General features: G+C 52.6%; 1 protein-coding gene across 2 annotated transcripts in view; it reads right to left on the reverse strand.

Moving 5' to 3' along the window:
• Positions 1-18429, reverse strand: part of BMP7 (bone morphogenetic protein 7) — an 83766-nt gene that overhangs the window by 35166 nt on the left and 30171 nt on the right. For both annotated transcript variants that reach the window (XM_040248641.1, XM_040248642.1), the window contains exon 2: positions 17680-17872. In XM_040248641.1, coding sequence (XP_040104575.1) covers positions 17680-17872 — 193 coding nt within the window. The remainder of the gene's footprint in view (positions 1-17679; positions 17873-18429) is intronic.

Below are 18429 nucleotides of genomic sequence, written 5' to 3' on the forward strand. Positions count from 1 at the left end.
CTTTTCACTGGGGTCAGAGTACTACTGGGGCTTGCAGGCTCCCCCTCCCAGGGACACCCAGGAGAGTAGCTGAAATCTAACCCACAGAGGAAAGCAGGAGGAAGCCCATGCCATCACCTGACCCAGTTTCCAGCATCTCAACCCACCTCCCTCTGGAAAGTTCTTCCATGACAGAAAAGTGGGTATTTTAAAATCTCCAGCGTGGGAAGGTGGAAAGTCCTTTTCTTTCCGCCCCGTTCCCGTTCCCGTTTTTTTTTTTTTTCCTTTCTGCCCTGTGGTTCCTTAGAGACTATTTAGAGACTGTGATCTCAAGGAGGGCCTTTGCCCACGACCCATTCCTGGAGCAGTAGAGCCCCACGCAGGACGCAAGATGCCAACTGTTCCGCCCAGGGCCTCGGAGAAATCATTAACACTTTGCACACTCTTAGCTCCTGGGAACACAAGCCTGGAAGGATGGGAAGCCTGAGGATTCCTCTGGCCCCTGGGCTCTGCAGGCAGGAGCGAGAGTTATGGTGCAGGGGCTGTGAGTTCATCTCACCTGAGGACAAGTAAACCCTGAGGAAGGACCCTCAGGGTGAGCAAGACAAAGGAAAGCATTAGATTCGACGGGTGAGGCTGTCCAGGGAGGTCATTCCTTGAAAAGTATCTCCTGAGGGAGGCCAGAAGGGTGAGCAGGGCTGATGTAGCCCAGGGCAGGAAGCGTGCTCCAACAGAGGGAACAGAATGTGCAAAATCTCATGAGAGAGGCAACCATGGAGGGGCTCCGGGAGCTTGGTGAGCATAGGGGTGGGCCATGGCACAAACCTGCAGGGCGGCCTCCGGCCACGGGAAGGTTCCGATGCTGGGAGAGCAGAGAGTTTTAAGCAGGGAATGGAAATAACTGGCTTTGGATAGACTCTCCCTAGGGCTTCCCAGGTGGCTCAGTGGTAAAGAATCCACCTGCCAATGCAGGAAACTCAGGTTTGATCCCTGGGTTGGGAAGATCCCCACTCCAGTATTCTTGTCTGGAGAACCCCAAGGACAGAGGAGCCTGGCGGGCTACAGTCCATAGGGCTCACAAAGAGTCAGACATGGCTGAGCAACTAAGCACAGCACACAGACTCTCCCTCAGCCCTGCTCTGACCCTCACCCTCACCCTATGGCTCTTTGGGAAACTGCAGAGCTGGACATTTTACTTTTAAAACCCTACATGTTGTAAACAGTTTCTGGGCCTCAAGAACACTCCTCAGAAGGCAGTAAGCGATGGAGAGGCCAGAGCTTTCCCAGACTAATTCGATGTCACGGAGGGGGAGCAGGCGATGGCGCTGCTAAGGATGAGTCAGGCTGGGAAGGCAGCAGCCCCGCCACCATGCACCTGGAGTCGGCCCAGCCGGCAAACATCAGCCCTGCAGGGAAGTGGGAAAGGAGATCAAAGGAGCCCATGGAGGAAGTGGGGCGTGGCTGCCCTGAGGCTCTCGGTCCAGGGAGTGCCCCTCTGGGCAGGGGAGGACCCAGCCCAGATCCCAGCACCCCACTGGGCTTCAGGGAATGCCCATCTTTCTTCCAAGTCACCCAGACTGTCCCTGGTGACCCCAGGACAGGAAGATGAAGTCAGGGAGGTCCAAGGCTTTTTTTAAACTTTTTTTTTTCTTACAGCTGCGCCTATCCAGGAAGCCTAAAATTAAGTCATTTGGGGAGAAAGGTGGAAAAATACACACACTAAAGCACAATATCCTCTCGCAGCCAGAGCACGAGTCACCAGCCCACAGCTTCCCCACCCCCAGGACTGTCTGTCTATCTGTCTGTCTGTCTCCCTCCTCTCTTCGCTTCCCCATCCACCTACCAGGGCATTCACAGGAGGGTCAAGAACACTCCTTCCCAGAGCCCAAGAGGCCTATGTTATCAAAGTCAGGATGCAGATCAGCAGCCATTAAGGTCTGGGTCTCCGTTGCCCCATTTGCAAGACGAAGGGTTGGAGTTTGCCAAGCTCTCCGAAACTGTCTCCCACAAATAAAGTATTGAGAGAGGAAAATGAACAGGTTGAAGATCACAAAGTTCTGTAATAAGACCAGAAAGCACCAAGAGCAAGCACCAGAAGACACTAAGAGGTTTCACGATGCACATCAGCTCTTGAGAGGCTCTGAGAGATCCTGGACTATAAAGAAACTATATATAGTTCTTTGGACTATAAAGAAAGCTGAGCACTGAAGAATTGATGGTTTTGAACTGTGGTGTTGGAGGAGACTCTTGAGAGTCCCCTGGACTGCAAGGAGATCAAACCAGTCAATCCTAAAGGAAACCAGTCCTGAACATTCATTGGAAGGATGGATGCTGAAGCTGAAACTCATACTTTGGCCACCTGATGGGAAGAACTGAGTCATTGGAAAAGACCATGATGCTGGGAAAGATTGAAGGCGGGAGGAGAAGGGGATGACAGAGGATGAGATGGTTGGATGGCATCATCGACTCAATGAACCTGAGTTTGAAAAAGCACTGGGAATTGGTGATGGACAGGGAAGCCTGGCACGCTACACTCCATGGGGTGGCAAAGAGTTGGACACAACTGAGTGACTGAACTGAGAGATCCTGCTGCAAAGCACTGCCTCATCTGGCCATGGAGAGTGCTTACAGAGGCTCTGAACTTACCTAAACATGCAGATCATGGGGGCCGGCGGTGGACAGCAATGAGGACTGGAACTAAAAATGGGATGCAGCTACCAGCTGGAGAAAACAGCCAGGAGGTCTAAGTGGAGCTCAAGATTCTCCCCAGGGTAGATCATACTCTGAGGAGGTCAGAGATGTAGGATTGTGAAGTAAGGCTTTGGGTCCTAGGAAAGTTGAAATCAAATTACCTTAGAGTGATCCTGGGAAGGCTCTTTTGTTTGTAAAGTGGGGATAGCAATGAGCACTATTCTAAGGATGCACTAAGTACACTTGAGATGCCTGCATGGAGCTGAAGGCTCAAGGCTCCAGGGTACAATAGAGCTCACTCACAACCACATCATTCTGCCCCTCCGAGAGGCAGCAGTCTTAGAACAGGCCTGGCATGGAAACGGCCCATTGAACCCCACGATACCTAAGAGGCAAGTCCTGTTGTCCCTTTCACAGGAAGGAGAGTGAGGCTCAGGGAGGCTTACAGAGCTCCTGGAGTGGAGGGAGAGCAGCCACCTAGAGGAAGCTCAGCATCCTCTTTCCACCCTTCTGGCCCCTCCCTGCTTCCATCCCCAGCAGCCCTGCTGGGCCTTCAGAACCTCCATTCTGAACAGATCACCGCCCTGCTCTAAGCCTTTTATTAGTTCTTAGAATAAAAAAGCCAAATTCCCCACTGTGTTTCATGAAAAAGGAGAAGATGTAACTGCTGGTCCAAACTGGGAAACACTGGGGAGAAAAAGAAAGCATTGATAACTCCAGGTGGCCACAGAGGGGCATTTTGTCACCTTTGCTATAGGCTCTGGGGGGGGTGTCTGGTCCCCCTCCCTCTCCAACACCTTCTCCCACCCCACTGTGCTTCTGTCTGCCCCCCAGGGCTCCAGCCACCCCAGCCTCCTTTCAAGCTTTCATCTGGGCCAGATTCCACCCACTCCAGGCCATGGTCCATACTGTTCCCACTGCCTGGAACACTGTTCTCTGTCCTTTTCCCCCTGTCACACCTGGACACCCTGCAACCCCCCAGGGAAGCTCCTGCCTGACGGGTGCATCCCTCTTCCAGCCTCATGGCCTCTCCTTTCCAGCACTCAGGTTGGAGCTGAAATGTGCTCCTATGGTTCTCAGGTTTTCCTCTCACCCCAACACACTGTAAGCTCCTCAGCGGCAAGAACCAGTCCTGCTTTGCTCACCTCTGTTGGAGTCCCAGGATCTAGCAACCCACAGAGCACACAGTAGGTCTCAAAGACCTTTGAATGAATGTGCTGCTAACTGGAGTTTCGTTTCAGGCAAGGAGGTTTTCTGGTATCACTTTCTGTAGTTTTATGTTACTCAAAAAAAGGAAGAGTGAGTGTTGTTTCTAATGATTCGAGTGCCTCTGGGCTTCTCTGGTGGCAAAGTGGTAAAGAATCCGCCTGCAGCGAAGGAGACGTAGGTTTGATTCCTGGATGGGGAAGATCCCCTGAAGGAGGAAATGGTAACTCACTCCAGTTTTCTTGTGTCGGAAATTCCATGGACAGAGGAGCCTGGTGGGCTACAGTCCATGGGGTCGCAAAGAGTCGGACACAACTGAGCAACTGAGCACACACCCACATAGGTGCCTCCAGAAGTGGATTTACCTCCACTTCCCTGGGCCTCAGGCCACCATCCACTCCATACCCACCAGAGTCTTCTTCCAGCTCATGGGCACCAGGCTGCCTGGTAACGCAGGCTGGTCTGTGCCCAGGCACCTCCACGTCCCCCACCTTGCACAGAGCCTGCCTGGGTAGTCACAGGGTGGCCAAACCGCCCCCAGCCCACCCCAGTTGGAGGCTGCCTGGCCGCCTAGGCTTCACTTCCTCCACTTCTGTGTCCTCAGCCCTCAGTCAAGGTCAGCTCCCTGATCTGCATGTTGTCAGGAGAAACCCAGAGGACACAGACGGGCAGGGGACCTTGACTAGGAAGAAAGTCAACCTCTAGTTTACTTTGGGACCCAACTCTTGTTCCTGCTTACTTAAGATTCCAGGATTTGGGCCACAGAATTCCCAGAAAACTGGTGGTCTGGAATTCTATTCACCCTGGGTATGATCCCTACAGAAACCAAACACTGAGAAATGAGCCATGCTGGGGATTTCAGAGCTCAGAGGTGAGACATAAAGGCCCCTGGGTGCTCCCAGAACAACTAGGCCTTGCGGGGCACGTTGTGGAGCTCTGAGACGGGAAATCCCACGCGCCAGGCAGCTGCCTGCGTCTGGCATCCCGGGGGCGGCTGGGCGGGCGAGACGCCGAGCATGGGAGACTCATCTTTCGAGACTTTCCCCAGTTGCTCCATTTCCTCCAGCCTCCAGCTCCAGCTCGAAATAGCACAAGGTAAATTCAGCCTCCTTCACGCACACACTCAAGGAATAAACAAACACACTCATGTTGGGTCATCTTTCCTACCTTAAAAAAAAAAAAAGAACCACAGGCTGTTTTAAGATTCCAAACCCAGACACAAAAAAGTTAAGTGAAGCTGGGAAAAAGGAAATGAACTCAGCAATGGAGTTTGCAGACAGAGGAAGTGTTGTGAGGACCACAGTCCAGGTTTTCAAAAACAAAGACCAGATCGCGATGCAGAGGAGGTAGGGGTGCTGAGACTGCGGCCCCTCAAAACAGAGAGGTGACAGGGCGCAGGCAGGCTGAGGACACACCCCTGTGCCGGGCATCACACGTGCCTTATGCCCCTGTACCGCTGCCACCCCTGCCAGCCCTTCCAGGTGCACACATTGTCCTCTGTTATATTTCGTCCCTCCCCTAGGAGAAGATCAACGGTAAAGTGTCTGCCCGCAATGGGGGAGATCCAGGTTCGATCCCTGGGTCGGGAAGATTCCCTGGAGAAGGAAATGGTAACCCACTCCAGTATGCTTGTCTCGAAAATCCCATGGACAGAGGAGCCTGGTACGCTATAATCCAAGGGGTCACATAGAGTCAGACACAACTGAGCGACTTCACTTTCTTTTTTTCAGGAGAAGATCCTGAGTCAAAGGCTTGAATGCAAGTGGTTTGTCTGAGAAGTGAGCCCAAGAACCACCAGGAAGGGGGCGGGAAGTGAGGCAGGGATGGAAAGAGGTCAAAACATGGAGCTGGGGGCATCTGGGGCTCCCACCCGCCAGGCCCCCCCGGACGCTGTCTGAACATAGTTCTGCATGGTACTTCCTGGGGCACGAGGAGGCTGGAGTCAATATCCACTTGCCCTTGCCCACCTGTGATGGAAGGATGCTCTGGGGGCTTGATTCCACAGTGAGTTGCCTGCATCCTGGGGTCAGAGAAAGCCCCAGGGCAGGAGAGGCGCCACCGAGCAGAAGCAGCTAGACTGCGGCTCCAGCCAGCCATCACAGGGAGGTCACAGCTGGGACCTTGTCTCAATGGGTCACAGCTGGCAAGGTCAACACAGCAGGAGTGCCCATCTTGGGCAGCCAAGGACTCTGTCCCCGTGATGACCTCACCTGTGGGTGGCAGACCTTGGAGAGAAGACCCAGGGATGACGGGGAAGCCGGTAGGCAGTCCCTCTTACAGGAATCAAGACTACAGACCTCATGGATTCTTCTCCTAGGAAGAAGGAGGGATGTGCCCCAAGCCCTGCACGTGTGAAAGTTTCTCAGTCATGTCCAACTCTTTGTGACCGCATAGACTGTACAGTCCATGAAATTCTCCAGGCCAGAATACTACAGTGGGTAGCCTTTCCCTTCTCCAGGGGATCTTCCCAACCCAGGGATCGAACCTAGGTCTCCCGCATTGTGGACAGATTCTTTACCAGCTGAGCTACAAGGGGAAGCCCAAGAATACTGGAGTAGGTAGCCTTTCCCTTCTCCAGGGGATCTTCCCAACACGGGAATTGAACCGGGGTCTCCTGCATTGCAGGTGGATTCTTTACCAGCTGAGCTGTGAGGGAAGCCCGCCCTGCATGTGTAATGCTGGGAGACGTTCTCCAGGGGCTCTGGTGGAAGACACTCTCCAAGGAGACAGCCCGTTCTTCTTCCTTCGACAAGGACTGGCTTCTCTGGGAGCTGCTCCTTCAAACCCTTGTCCCACCTGAAAACCTGACTCAGAAACCACCCCACACCCCTATTCCCCTGGTCTGTGGACCCAATCCTGGAGCCAAAGGTAGAGCCCAAATCCCTCACCCACAGCATCAGGGGGAAATGAGACATCTGCTTTTGGACCCAAGTGTCATCTTTAAAAGTCCCTAACTAGGCTCTGAGGAAGAGCCCCCCAAATTTAAAATCCTACCCCCATAAAGGTTCTCATCATCTAGTTTCCACTCAAGAAGAGGAGCCACAGGATGTGTGTCAGGCACCAGGGGTGCGAAGGTCGAAGGTCCCAGAGGCCACAGGCTGAGGACCCGGCGATCTTGACCGCCTGCATGCAGATTCGGAGGATGCGGGTGTCGAGTTGGGTTTTGAAAGAGGTCAGGTTGAGACAGATGAGCAACAGTAGCAGAGGATTATGACTAAATGCTCTGTCTAAAGCTGGTTGATTGTCAAGGTCACCAGGAAAAAGCAAGGTATGAGAAACCCACAGGCAAGAGGTGCCCAAGGAGACGTGACAACCAAATGTCACGCGGTGTCCTAGAGCGGAAGAAGGACACCGAGTAAAAACCAAGAAAACCTGGGTCAACTGTTGACTTCAGTTCATAATAATAATGCATCAACATTGGTTCCTTAAATATAGCAAATGCACCAAACTCATGAATGTCACTGGGCTTCCCAGGTGGCACAATGGTAAAGAATCCATCTGCCAGTGTAGGAGACGCAAGAGACACAGGATCCGTCCCTGGATGGGGAAGATCCCCTCTAGGAGGACATGGCAACCCACTCCAGCACTCTTGACTCAGTCCAGTATTCTTGACTGGGAAATTCAGGACAAAGGAGCCTGCCAGGCTACAGTCTCCCGGGTCACAAAGAGTCAGACATGACTGAAGCAACTTAGCACACATGCATAAGCATGGGGGATCTTAGCTCCCGGACCAGGGATCGAACATACCCGCTGCAGTGGAGGGCGAAGTCTTAACCACTGGACCACCAGGGAAGATCCACTCCTCCAACTGCCTCCAAATGCCCAAAGCCCTGGGCACTATAGCGGGAAAAGAAGAAAATGGTGCCATTGAGGGCTGGCAATTGGAAGACAAAGGAGGAGCTGATGTTTGGAAGCACGCTGAGCATCTACCCAAGTGCCAGCTTCCACCCTGAACTTGAAATAGGGCTTCCTTAGTCACGGTTGACTCCTTTAAAACATCCCCTTCCTGGTGAGCCTGCATTTCCCATCCTTACTGAGTTCACATCTGAACAGGCACTTTTCTTCCCAGCTACAGATGACCGCTCATGACCAAATTGAAAAATATTAATTCTCTCTGTCTCCTGCCAAAAAGGCTAAAGCAATTACAGGCCCTGATATGAAACACAGATGTTAATACATTTGGAAAAACAGACTCCTATGGACGAGCAGAGGTCCAAGTATGAAGTGCTTTTGGAATTAAAGTGCCGGGATCAAGTTATACAGCCAGCCCCCAATACTGAAGCCCATTCTTCCAAAATTCATTCCAGCATAGGGAACCCGGGGCCAGGGCACACAGGCTGACATGTCCCCTACTTGCAAACAAGAACCAACCCACCCTTGGGTACCCACTGGCACACAAACTCAAAATAATATAATTATAATCATCACAGGGAAACTTCCCTGGGATCGAAAAGTATTATAATTATGGGCAATTTTCACTTTTTGGAAATTGGGCTCAGATGCTGAAGAAAGATTGCAAGAGAGGTGTTCTCGGGTTTCAGTTCTGGAAGAGAGAACACATTGGAAGGTTTGCGAGGATGGACGGACCCAAGGCTGGAGGCTCGGGAAGTGAGAGAGGGGCGCCAGCAGGTACCTGTTTCACATAGCCTTGTGCCAGCCACTGCGCCTGGTGCTAAGACTCCTCGTGAAAGACACTGCTACCGTCAGTCCATTCAGGAAGCCCACGGCTAGGAGGCTAGATCCCTCTAGCTCCATTCGTGCTTATGTGTCTTGCTGAGCACCTACTGTATGCCAGATTCCAGGCACAAAAATGGAACAATGAGCAAAGCACACCAGACGCCTGTCCTCAAGGAGAGTTCGTCCCTGGCTCTGCTCTTGGGCCACCGTGATGGTCTCCACACTCCCACTCAGATCTTCGCTGAGGCACAATGACATGGGGGCTCACCAGCCGCCCGAGTCCATGCGGATCCCGAGCCCTTGGTCTTTACTGACTGTCCACACAGCATCTCTGAGACAAGCAGAGCAGCTCTTCTGTCTTCTCAGCCTCAGTTTCCTTGTGCAGAAAATGTTTCCCTCCCATTACCCAATTCCTAGGATTGCCATGAAAAGAAAGGGATGTGTGTATCCACCAGCCAAGGAGGAAAACCAGATATGATCAGGAACGGATACAAACGTCCTTTCCTTAACCCCTAACCCGCTACTGTGTCTCAGTTCCCTTGCCTGCAAAATGGAGTGAATGGTGGTACCCCCGTCGGGGGCTTGGGATGGGAAGGACAGTGACAGCACACTGAGTGCTCTGAGCAATCAGCTTTGTCATCGTCACCGTCAGGCAAAGGCAGACAACTCCTCCCTCAGTTCGGGGAGGTGTTACCCAAACCGGAGCATGCAGATTACATCGCGAATTCAGAAGACATCGGCCAAACGAACAAGATGTAAAGAAGGGGCCCTTTCTATGAGGTGGGTCTGCAAGGGGCTGCCTCATGGGACACTTGATCACCTTGACCTTTGCATTCATTAAGCATTCAATCCATGCAGTGACAGGAACAGGGCAGAGAAGCAACTCCTTATAAAGGCTCCTCAGCATCTCTATTTGGAATCTCCTCTCCCAGAAAGGTGTCTCAGTTGCCACCTGCTCACTCTGGGGAACCCAACGCCAGCAAAACATCATCCTGGGAAAGGAGGCAGGGCAGGAATCTCCAACCCTCACTGAACGGATGACAGGACTCCCACAAGGTCCCTCAGATCCTCAAAGAAGCAGGAAAGAACAAGGAACAAGTCCACTCTGGGGATACTCGGACTTGTTACATCAGAATTCTGGGGGGGTGGAGGGGGTTGGGGGGGGGGGGTGGACCCAGCATGTGAAATTTTACTTGATGCCTGGTTTTGAATTCCACCTTTAGTGTGTGGCCTTGGGAAGGTCATCTGACCTCTTTGTGCCCCAGTGACCCCATCCACAAAATGGGAGAATAAGACGTCTTGAGGATGTCATGAGGACTTAGAGAGGGTGCCGGCAACTTGGAAGCACTCGACGCAAACAATTTGCCACCACTGACTTGTGTCTTGCCCTGTGAAGCCAGTTTGGGGATGAGTTACAAAAGGAAATGGAAGGCACAAAGGTTTTAAAAGGCATCAAGGCTTACATTGGCCCTAGCCCACAGGACAGAGGGCCAAAAGACAAGTGGTCCCAGGCTGCAGAGCAAGGCAGGCCAACTGCGACTTGACCAGCACAACTTGAGCTGGACACAGCTTGGTGCCCACTCAGTGGGGGGACCACTGGATGCAGGTGTTTTCCCAGCGCGATCCCTTTGGGCACGTGAGTAGACCCCAAGGGGCCCCTGAGTCCTGCTGAAGCTGCTCTGTGCTGGGATTTGGAGAAGGCCCTGGAGGAAGGTGGCCAGGAGTGCCTGGGTGCCCTGGACCAGGCTGCTGTCCCCTGACTTTCTAGGACATTCCAGCTGTGCCTGGACAGCCAGTGCTCCCTCTTTGCCCTCTGGGAAGCTGAACCAGCAACTCCCAAGAAAACAGCTCAAAACCAGAGCTCACGCCCTGGGGCGGAGGTGCTGTGGTGCGAGGTGAAAGCCAGGAGACGCAGAACCAGGCACGTAGGTCCTCTGCGGGAGCAAGAAAACTTCAGGAGCTCCCGGAAACCTCTACAACCAGCGCCCGACAGGACCTCTCCATTCAGCCTGCCCCTGCCCCTGTGCCACGGAGCTGTCTGTCAATCAGAGCCTGGGACACATTCGGGCTCAGTCCTCTGGGAGGGAGACAGTCTTCTCTGAGAGACCAAGCCAAGAGGAGTCTGGGGGCCTGGGCTAGAAGAAATCTCTCCCCCTTGCTCTCCTGGGCGTGTGTGACGGCCCACAGAGGAGGGAGGAGAGCGAGCTCAGACAACTGTTCTCAGTTTGGGCTACACAGTGAGTCACCTGGGGGTTTAAAAAAATCCTGATGCCCAGCCGTACCCCAAACCCCAAACCTCAGTCGTGTACTGAGTATGCACATAATTTGCGGCCCCTTGGACAGGGCTCCTCTGTCCATGGAATTTTCCAAGCAAAAATACTGGACTGAGTTGCCATTTCCTCCTCCAGGGGATCTTCCTGACCCAGGGGTCGAACCTGCGTCTCCTGCATCGGCAGGCGGATTCTTTACCATTGAGCCGCCTGGGAGGCCTGGTTATGCAGGTGACTCTAATGAACAGCCAAGGGTCAGGACTACAGCCGGGAACTTGGAGTCACCCTGTTTGAGCCTCTTTCCTCGCGGGTGCTGCTGTGACCAGGAATGGAAGCCCCTGAAATCCAACAGACCCGAGGCTGAGTCCCACCTCTGCCCTGTTGGAGCTGTGGGGTCTCAGGTAAATAACCTCCCCTCTCTAAGCCAGTCGTTATACCTGGGAAATGGGGATATCAGCTCTCTGCAGGGTCATCTCCAAGGTCCACAATGAAGGTGAAGTGCCCTGCAATGCCACCATGTCCCTCTGCTCACAGAGACTGAAGTCAGATAAGAAGCAGTCTTGTTACCAAGTCCTGACACGACAGACTTGGGAAGAGTCTGATGACATGCTGCCCTAGGGCTGCCCCAGGGCATGGAGACTGCAGTGCTCTGCCCACAACCGCCCCCCACCACAGTGGGACGTCCTCTCCCCCAGCAGTTCCTCTCCCAGTTCTGTGCATCGCTTCCCCGGGAGCTTGTCAGACACACAGAAGCTCAGGCCGCACTCCAGCCATCTGACTTGGAACCTGCCTTTTCCCCGTGTCCCTCTGAGGTCACCCTCCTGGCAGCCAAAGTCCCTGAGACACACCGAGGGACATTTTGTATCCAGCTGCCAGCTTCATCTTGACTTTGGCAGTGACGGAGTCCCCACGAGAGGGTTCTGCTGGTCGGCTGCCGCCAGGGTGTCTCACGGACCAGCTGCATTTCCTACAGGTGGGGCAGATCTGCAGAGAAAAAGCGTGGACCCACAAGGAGAGAGGAGGGGAAGGGGGAGGCTGGAAAATGCCCAAGTTCCACAAATGAAACCCATGAGCTTTCGGGACCAGCACCTTCACCATGAGTTGGAACCAAAGCTAGAGCCAAAAGGGACAGAAGTGGGACCAGCTCCTGAAAGCTGAGCCCCACTGCCCAGCCCCTGGTCCAGGGTTCAGAAAAGAAGGACAAGACTCTAATCCCTTAGCACCTCTCGCCACACCTCTTCCCCAGCAAGGCCACTGAAGCCAAGGCCACCTTCCCCAGACCTGCTTCTCAGCCCCCACTTCCCCCACAGCAGGCCAAGGGCGGCCCCAACACGCTTCTCCAGCTGCAAGCTCAGCCTGAGGGCCATGGAAGGCCTCCAGCTCGGCTCATTATCGGAATTTAATCTGGATTCCAAGAGATCAAGAGGACTCTGTGGAAAGTGGCTGCCACAGGGGGAGAGATGCTGAGGCCGACCCAAAGCCGGCTAATCCCCAGCACCCCGAGGGCTTTCCTGGAGCTCAGGCAGAGCCTCGCCAGATGTCCCAGCTCCAAGCTCCGCGCAGCTGGGCGGTCGGTGTCGGGGAGGCCACGACTCCCTTAGCAGAGGGAGCAGGCAGCTACAAGGCGAGGCGGCGGGGGTGGGAACAGGGCTTCTCTCAGCGTCAGATCAGCCAAAGGCCTTCAGCTTGAAGAGGGTGCACGACCCAGGTTGGGGAAATGCAAACTAGGGCTCCACCTCCAAGCAAGCTCAGGCCTACATCCCCATGAGATACTGCAGAATTGCAGCATAGAGGGTAAAGGCAGTCCCACCCCCAAAACCCAGATTCCTTCATTTTCCTAAGCAGGTCTCTGCATCCCCAGCAATGAAGGTGATGATGATGGTGAGGATGGTGGTGAGGATGATAGTGGTGAAGGTGGTGAGGATGGTGAAGTTGGTGAGGATGGTGAAGGTGGTGAGGATGGTGATGGTGGTGAGGATGGTGGTGACAATGCTGACAGTGATGGTGAAGCTTCTAATATCTGCTAAACCTTCACTGAGCACTTACTATGCTCAAAGTAAATTTGTCAACTCCCTTTATCCTCACCACAACCCTGGGAGGTAGGTTCAGTTATTATCCCCATTGCACAGAGGAGAGGCTGAGCCTCTGAGGGGTTACTACTTCCCAAGGCCACGCTGGTACAGAGTGTCGGGATTTGAATCTATACTCTGGTTGTTTTTATTTTGTTTGTTTGGCCATGCCTTGCAGCATGCAGGATCTTAGTTCCCCAATCAGGGCTGGAACCCACGCTGCCTGCAGTGGAAGCATAGTCTTAACCACTGGACTGCCAGGGAAGTCCCCAAATCTACATTTTAAAGAGCTGGACTGTCCTAGCTGGGGAATTACGTCATAGGATCATTTTGATTCTGGATTCAAAAACAAAACTCACCCAGCAAAAAAGAATCAATAATTTTTTGAAAAAAATGTAACCTTTTAACTTTTGGAGAATGAGGGCCTTGCTTCTTTCTTTCAAGTACTATGGATAAGAAGTTTGGACGTCTAAAGCAAGCGGCCCCGCCTGCCCGCTGGCTGCCTCTGTCCACGCCCTGCTCTACATTACACTTTGCACCTACCATATCACCCTATGTCGCTGCCTCTGTCTGAATGTCACCTCCTCGAGGGGCAAGGACTGGGGTCCGGTCACACCCACCACCACCCAACACACAGCAGGTGCTCAAACACTTGCTGACGGGGAACTGGGTCTCCCAGCAAAGCCCAAAGGCCCCTGAGGCAGGAACCCAGAGCTGGGCTGAGCGTCCCCAGAGATGGCCTATGGCTCAGCTGCTCATCAAGACGACCTGCAACGCTGGCCACAGAGCCACTGACAGCTGTCCTGCCCATTCCTCTTCCAACCACAGTGACTCAGGCCTTCTCTTTCCCCTGGGCCTCCGGATTCATCCCCCAGATCTCAGGCAGGGGTGAGGAGGTGGCCACTTCAAACTACGATAGAACCAAGTGCCCATGAAGACAGCAGGTTGACACAGGCAGAAAGACGAGGAGCTGCCGGCAACCACTGCGGAAGCCAAAGGCTGGTGTTTCATCTAAGCGAGGACCTGGTGGCCCGCCCCACCCTGGTATCACTGCCTCCCTTCTGTCCTTCCAACACCCACGCTTGCTTGTCTCCACCTCAAGACAGTGGTCCCTACAGTTCCCTGAGACACCCTCTCCTCACCCCATTTCAGATCCTTCTAGTCATTCAAACACCCCCAGCTCAACAAGCCGTCTAGGAACACCAATCGCCTTATCAGGCCAGTGAGTCTACTTATTTGCTAAGTTGTTGACTGCCCATCTTCTTCACCCTATTATGGATGGAACTGTATCTTCTACAAACATACACTCCAGTCCTACCGTGGAGACCTCTGATTGGGACTTTCTTTAGAATTAGGGTCTTTACGAATGTAATTAGGTAAGTAATGAAGTCGTGCTGGAGCAGGGCAGCCCCTAAGCCAAGATGACTGGTCTCTTTATCAGAGGAGGACAGGCACACAGAGAGCCCTCAGAGCCATGTGACAACAGAGGCAGAGACCAGAGCAGTGCGGCTGAGAGCCAGGGATGCAGTCAAGGGCCAGCCTCTTCCAGAAGCTGGAAGAGAAGGGAAGGATCCGTTCCTGCAGATGCCACCCGGATTTCAGACTTCCGGCCCCCAGCTCTGTGAGAGAGCACATTTCTATTGTTCTCAGCCACCCCATGTGTGGCGCTTTGGGAGGGCATTTATAAATGCCCGACGGGGACTTCCCTGGTGGTCCAGTGGCTAAAACTTCGCCTTCCAATGCAGAGGATGACAGTTCAGTCCCTGCTCTGGGAGTTAAGATCCCACATGACTCATGGCCAAAACAAAACAAAACATAAAACAGAAGCAATATTGTAACAAGTTCAATACAGACTTTAAAAAATATCATCCACATCAAAAAAAAAAATTGAAAATAAAAAACTGCCCAGCTTTGAGACAAGGTCCCTGCCGCCATGAGCTGGGCTGGTTTATCCCAGTGGTTTAACAGAGGTGGTTGAATAAGTGAATGGCTGGGCTCCCATGGATCTCTCCAAATGCATTGGCCTCTGTGTCCTGTGGGGGAAGCTCGTGCCCACCAGCCCCATCTTGCCATCACTGAGTCTCTGCTGCTCTTCCCAGCACGTGGACCGGAGGGAGAAAGCACCGCAGGTGCTTGGGATCCTAGTTGGGGTGCTCCTCACATCAGGGGCAGTGCCTGAGGACACTCCAGTCCTGAAACAAGCTCAACCCACATCAGCAGCATCCCAGCTGACCCCAATGACCCGGCCAGGGAGGGGGAACACATTCCTACCTGGAAATCTTGGAGGAAGAGCCACCCAGGTGACACCAATCAACCCTCTCAGTCCTGCTCAGCCAAACCCAGTTGGGGCAGCCACATTCCTGAGGTTAAACTTCTTGATGGAGGTTTCTGAGGCAGGTTTGGGGAGCCTCCCAGAAAGCCCAGAGTGTGAGCTGGGCTCGAGGTTTGCACAAGTGGACCAATCAAAGGCCATTAACCAATAGCCTCTGGGTACCTGCCTCACCCTCAGTACATCAGCCTTCACTAAAAAAATACAGTCAAACATATGCTCTTGTTCAAGAGCCCCAGGGGCTTTGTGAGAGTATGGAGCAGACATATGTCACCCTTGGGGAATGAACTCAATGCTTCTTGTTGTTATTGGGTCTGGGAGCCAAGGTCCAGACTGCCAGGGTTAAATGGGGCTTCTGAGGGCCTTCAGCAAGATTTGGAGGTGACTGACAAGGCTGTCGCTGCCTGCCCAGAACCACACCCACATTCCCTCCCCGCTGGAAGGGTCTATCATCCTCTCCAGCAAGGGGGCAGTACAGGAAAGTGCAGACAAGTGGGGACCCTAAAATGCAGATATAGTCCACACTGAGATGCCATTTGTCACCCATCAGACTGACAAAGATCAGAACGGTTTGATAAGACCATGTTCAGGAGTCCATAAGGGCCACAGGCTTCCTCTATGTGGCTGGTAGGAGTATAAACTGACATAACCTCCAAAGAGAACAGTTCAGCCAAATCTATCAGAGTTACTGACGTGTGGGCCCTCGACCCCACAATTCTGTTTCTAGAACTGTATCTGACTGATAGGCAAGTGTTGGCCACACAGCCCATGCTGTTTATAATTCATAAAAATTGAGAGCTCAGCATGTGCACACAGACAATTGGCTAAATACCTTCTAGCACAACCCGCACGATGGCAGATGCATGGTGATGAGAACAAGGATACCCCCGGGTAGTGATGTGAAAGGATCGACAAGGTTCACGGTCAAGACCATCAAGGTTTAGTAACAGATGTAGGTGCAGCAGACACTGCAAGATGAGATACCATTTGTAAAAATATTTAAATGCACAAATATACTTGCTGATTTGAAAGAACTCAAGAAACTGGGGGCAGAGACAGTTAGCTAAGACAAAACACTGGAAACAGTCAAGAAAAACTTGGTTTTCTAGTATTTAAGATGACCCCCCCCCCCCAAGTGACAGTGCTTGCCAAGCCAAATGTGCTAACAGGTTCCCTTTCCCACTGAAAAGGCCAGCACAGTCCAGCAGAAAGGAGGCACCCACACTGTCTTCCTTCCATTAATTATGGTGAGTGGTAGGGAGGGGGAGGTCTGACATCCCAAAATGTCCAAACACTCAGCCACCGGGTCACATGACCTAGGTCGCGTCCACCTCCAGACTTCAGAATGTCCCTGTTAGGGGAATGTTCCAGTTCATTCTCTTAGCCTTCTCACCCCTTGGAGGACTTTGAAACAAAACTAAAAGGTCTCAAAAATTAAAGTCTTTCAACAGAAGCTTCCGGTTCCTGACCTCAAGATTCTTGGAAGGCTAAGAGTTCTCTGCCTGTTTATTTTTCATTTGTGGATTTTTATCCCCTAAACATTTCATTACAAACAGCCACTTTCATTGGTGCCCTTACATCACATGTTGGGTTTCAGTGATGCGTGAGAGATAGGCAGACTGTCAAAAATGCTTCTTCCTCTTCTTCATCCCCCTAAAGACACACTGACCCAGGCGACCCATAAATATCCATAGGGGGCCACACAACTGCAGGCTCCTGTGACTGTCCCTATTCTTAACCCAACCTGCTGATGATGATAGTTTTAAGAAATGGTGACATACACCACTGTTGTTGTTTGGTCACTAAGTTGTGTCTGATTCTTTGTAATCCCATAGACTGTCCGCCAGGCTCCTCTGTGCATGGGATTTCCCAGGCAAGAACACTGGAGTGGGTTGCCATTTCCTTCTCCAGGGGATCTTCCTGACCCAGGGACTGAACCCACATCTCCTGCATTGGCAGGTGGATTCTTTACCACTGAGCCACCAGGGATGCCCAACCTGCACCATACACTTTCTCTAAAAAAGATAAACAGCCTGGCATGTGGTTGGTGCTCCCCCAGTCAATCCTAAAGGAAATCAATCCTGAATATTCATTGGAAGAACTGACGCTGAAGCTCTAATACTTTGGCCACCTGATGTGAAGAGTCGATGCATTAGAAAAGACCTTGATGCTGGGAAAGATCAAGGGCAGGAGGAGAAGGGAGCAAGAGAGGACAAGATGGTTGGATGGCATCACCGACTCAACGGTTATGAGCTTGTGCAATCTCCAAGAGATAGTAAAGGACAGAGAAGCCTGATGTGCTGCAGGCCATGGAGTCGCAAAGAGTCAGACATGACTGAGCAAGTGAACAACAACAATAACATGGGGAGTAGCCATGACAGACCGTGCCTCATCCTCTGCCGCTGCCTCCCCTCAGGAGGAGCTCAGGACCCCGCCCAGGCCCCGGGATGGTACCCACCTGCCCAGGTGCTCTTGCAACACCTGGTAGACACTGATCCGGAATGTCTCATTGTGGAAGTGTTCCCGGATGTAGTCCTTGTAAATGCGGAACTCAGCTGCAGTCACGGCCTCCCCTTCTGGGATCTTGGAGAGATCAAACCGGAACTCCCGGTGGTGGTAGCGCGGGTGGAAGAACTCTTTGTCATGTTCCACTGGGAAGGGAAGGAAACACACATGGTACCAGGAGCTCATTAGTGACTGGGTTTCACTCTGCAGCTCAGAGTCCAAGCATCATGCCTATGCTTGATAAAGACCTGCCTGTAACTGGCAACCCCTGGTGATGACTGCCTGTTCCAGGCCAGGCCAAGCCGAGAATGGGGGTGTGGACCTCCAGTTTACAAATGAAGACAGCTGAAGAACCCAGAAGTACAAAAATGTATGTTTGCCCATTGTGTGCTCTGTGATGGGTCTCACACTGAGCACTGTTGGCCACCACATGATAGAACATGGAGGAAGGATTTAGCCCCATTTTACAGACGAGGAAACTGAGGCTCAAGGAGGCCAGGTAACTTGCCCAAGGTCACAAGTTAGGTGAGTGGCTGAACTCTGAAACCCACACTCTTAACCTTTATACTCCCAGGAGCCAGGCGGCCTGACACTAAGTATCAGTTGTGCCAGGTGAGGTCTTAGCCAAGTTACTTGACCGGTGTGTGTGCCCCTTCCTCCAGGGTTAACACTGGCCTTTTCTCATAGGGAAGATCACAGGAGG

This window comes from Oryx dammah, unplaced genomic scaffold, assembly GCF_014754425.2.
Source record: "Oryx dammah isolate SB20612 unplaced genomic scaffold, SCBI_Odam_1.1 HiC_scaffold_10, whole genome shotgun sequence".
Taxonomy (NCBI): domain Eukaryota; kingdom Metazoa; phylum Chordata; class Mammalia; order Artiodactyla; family Bovidae; genus Oryx; species Oryx dammah.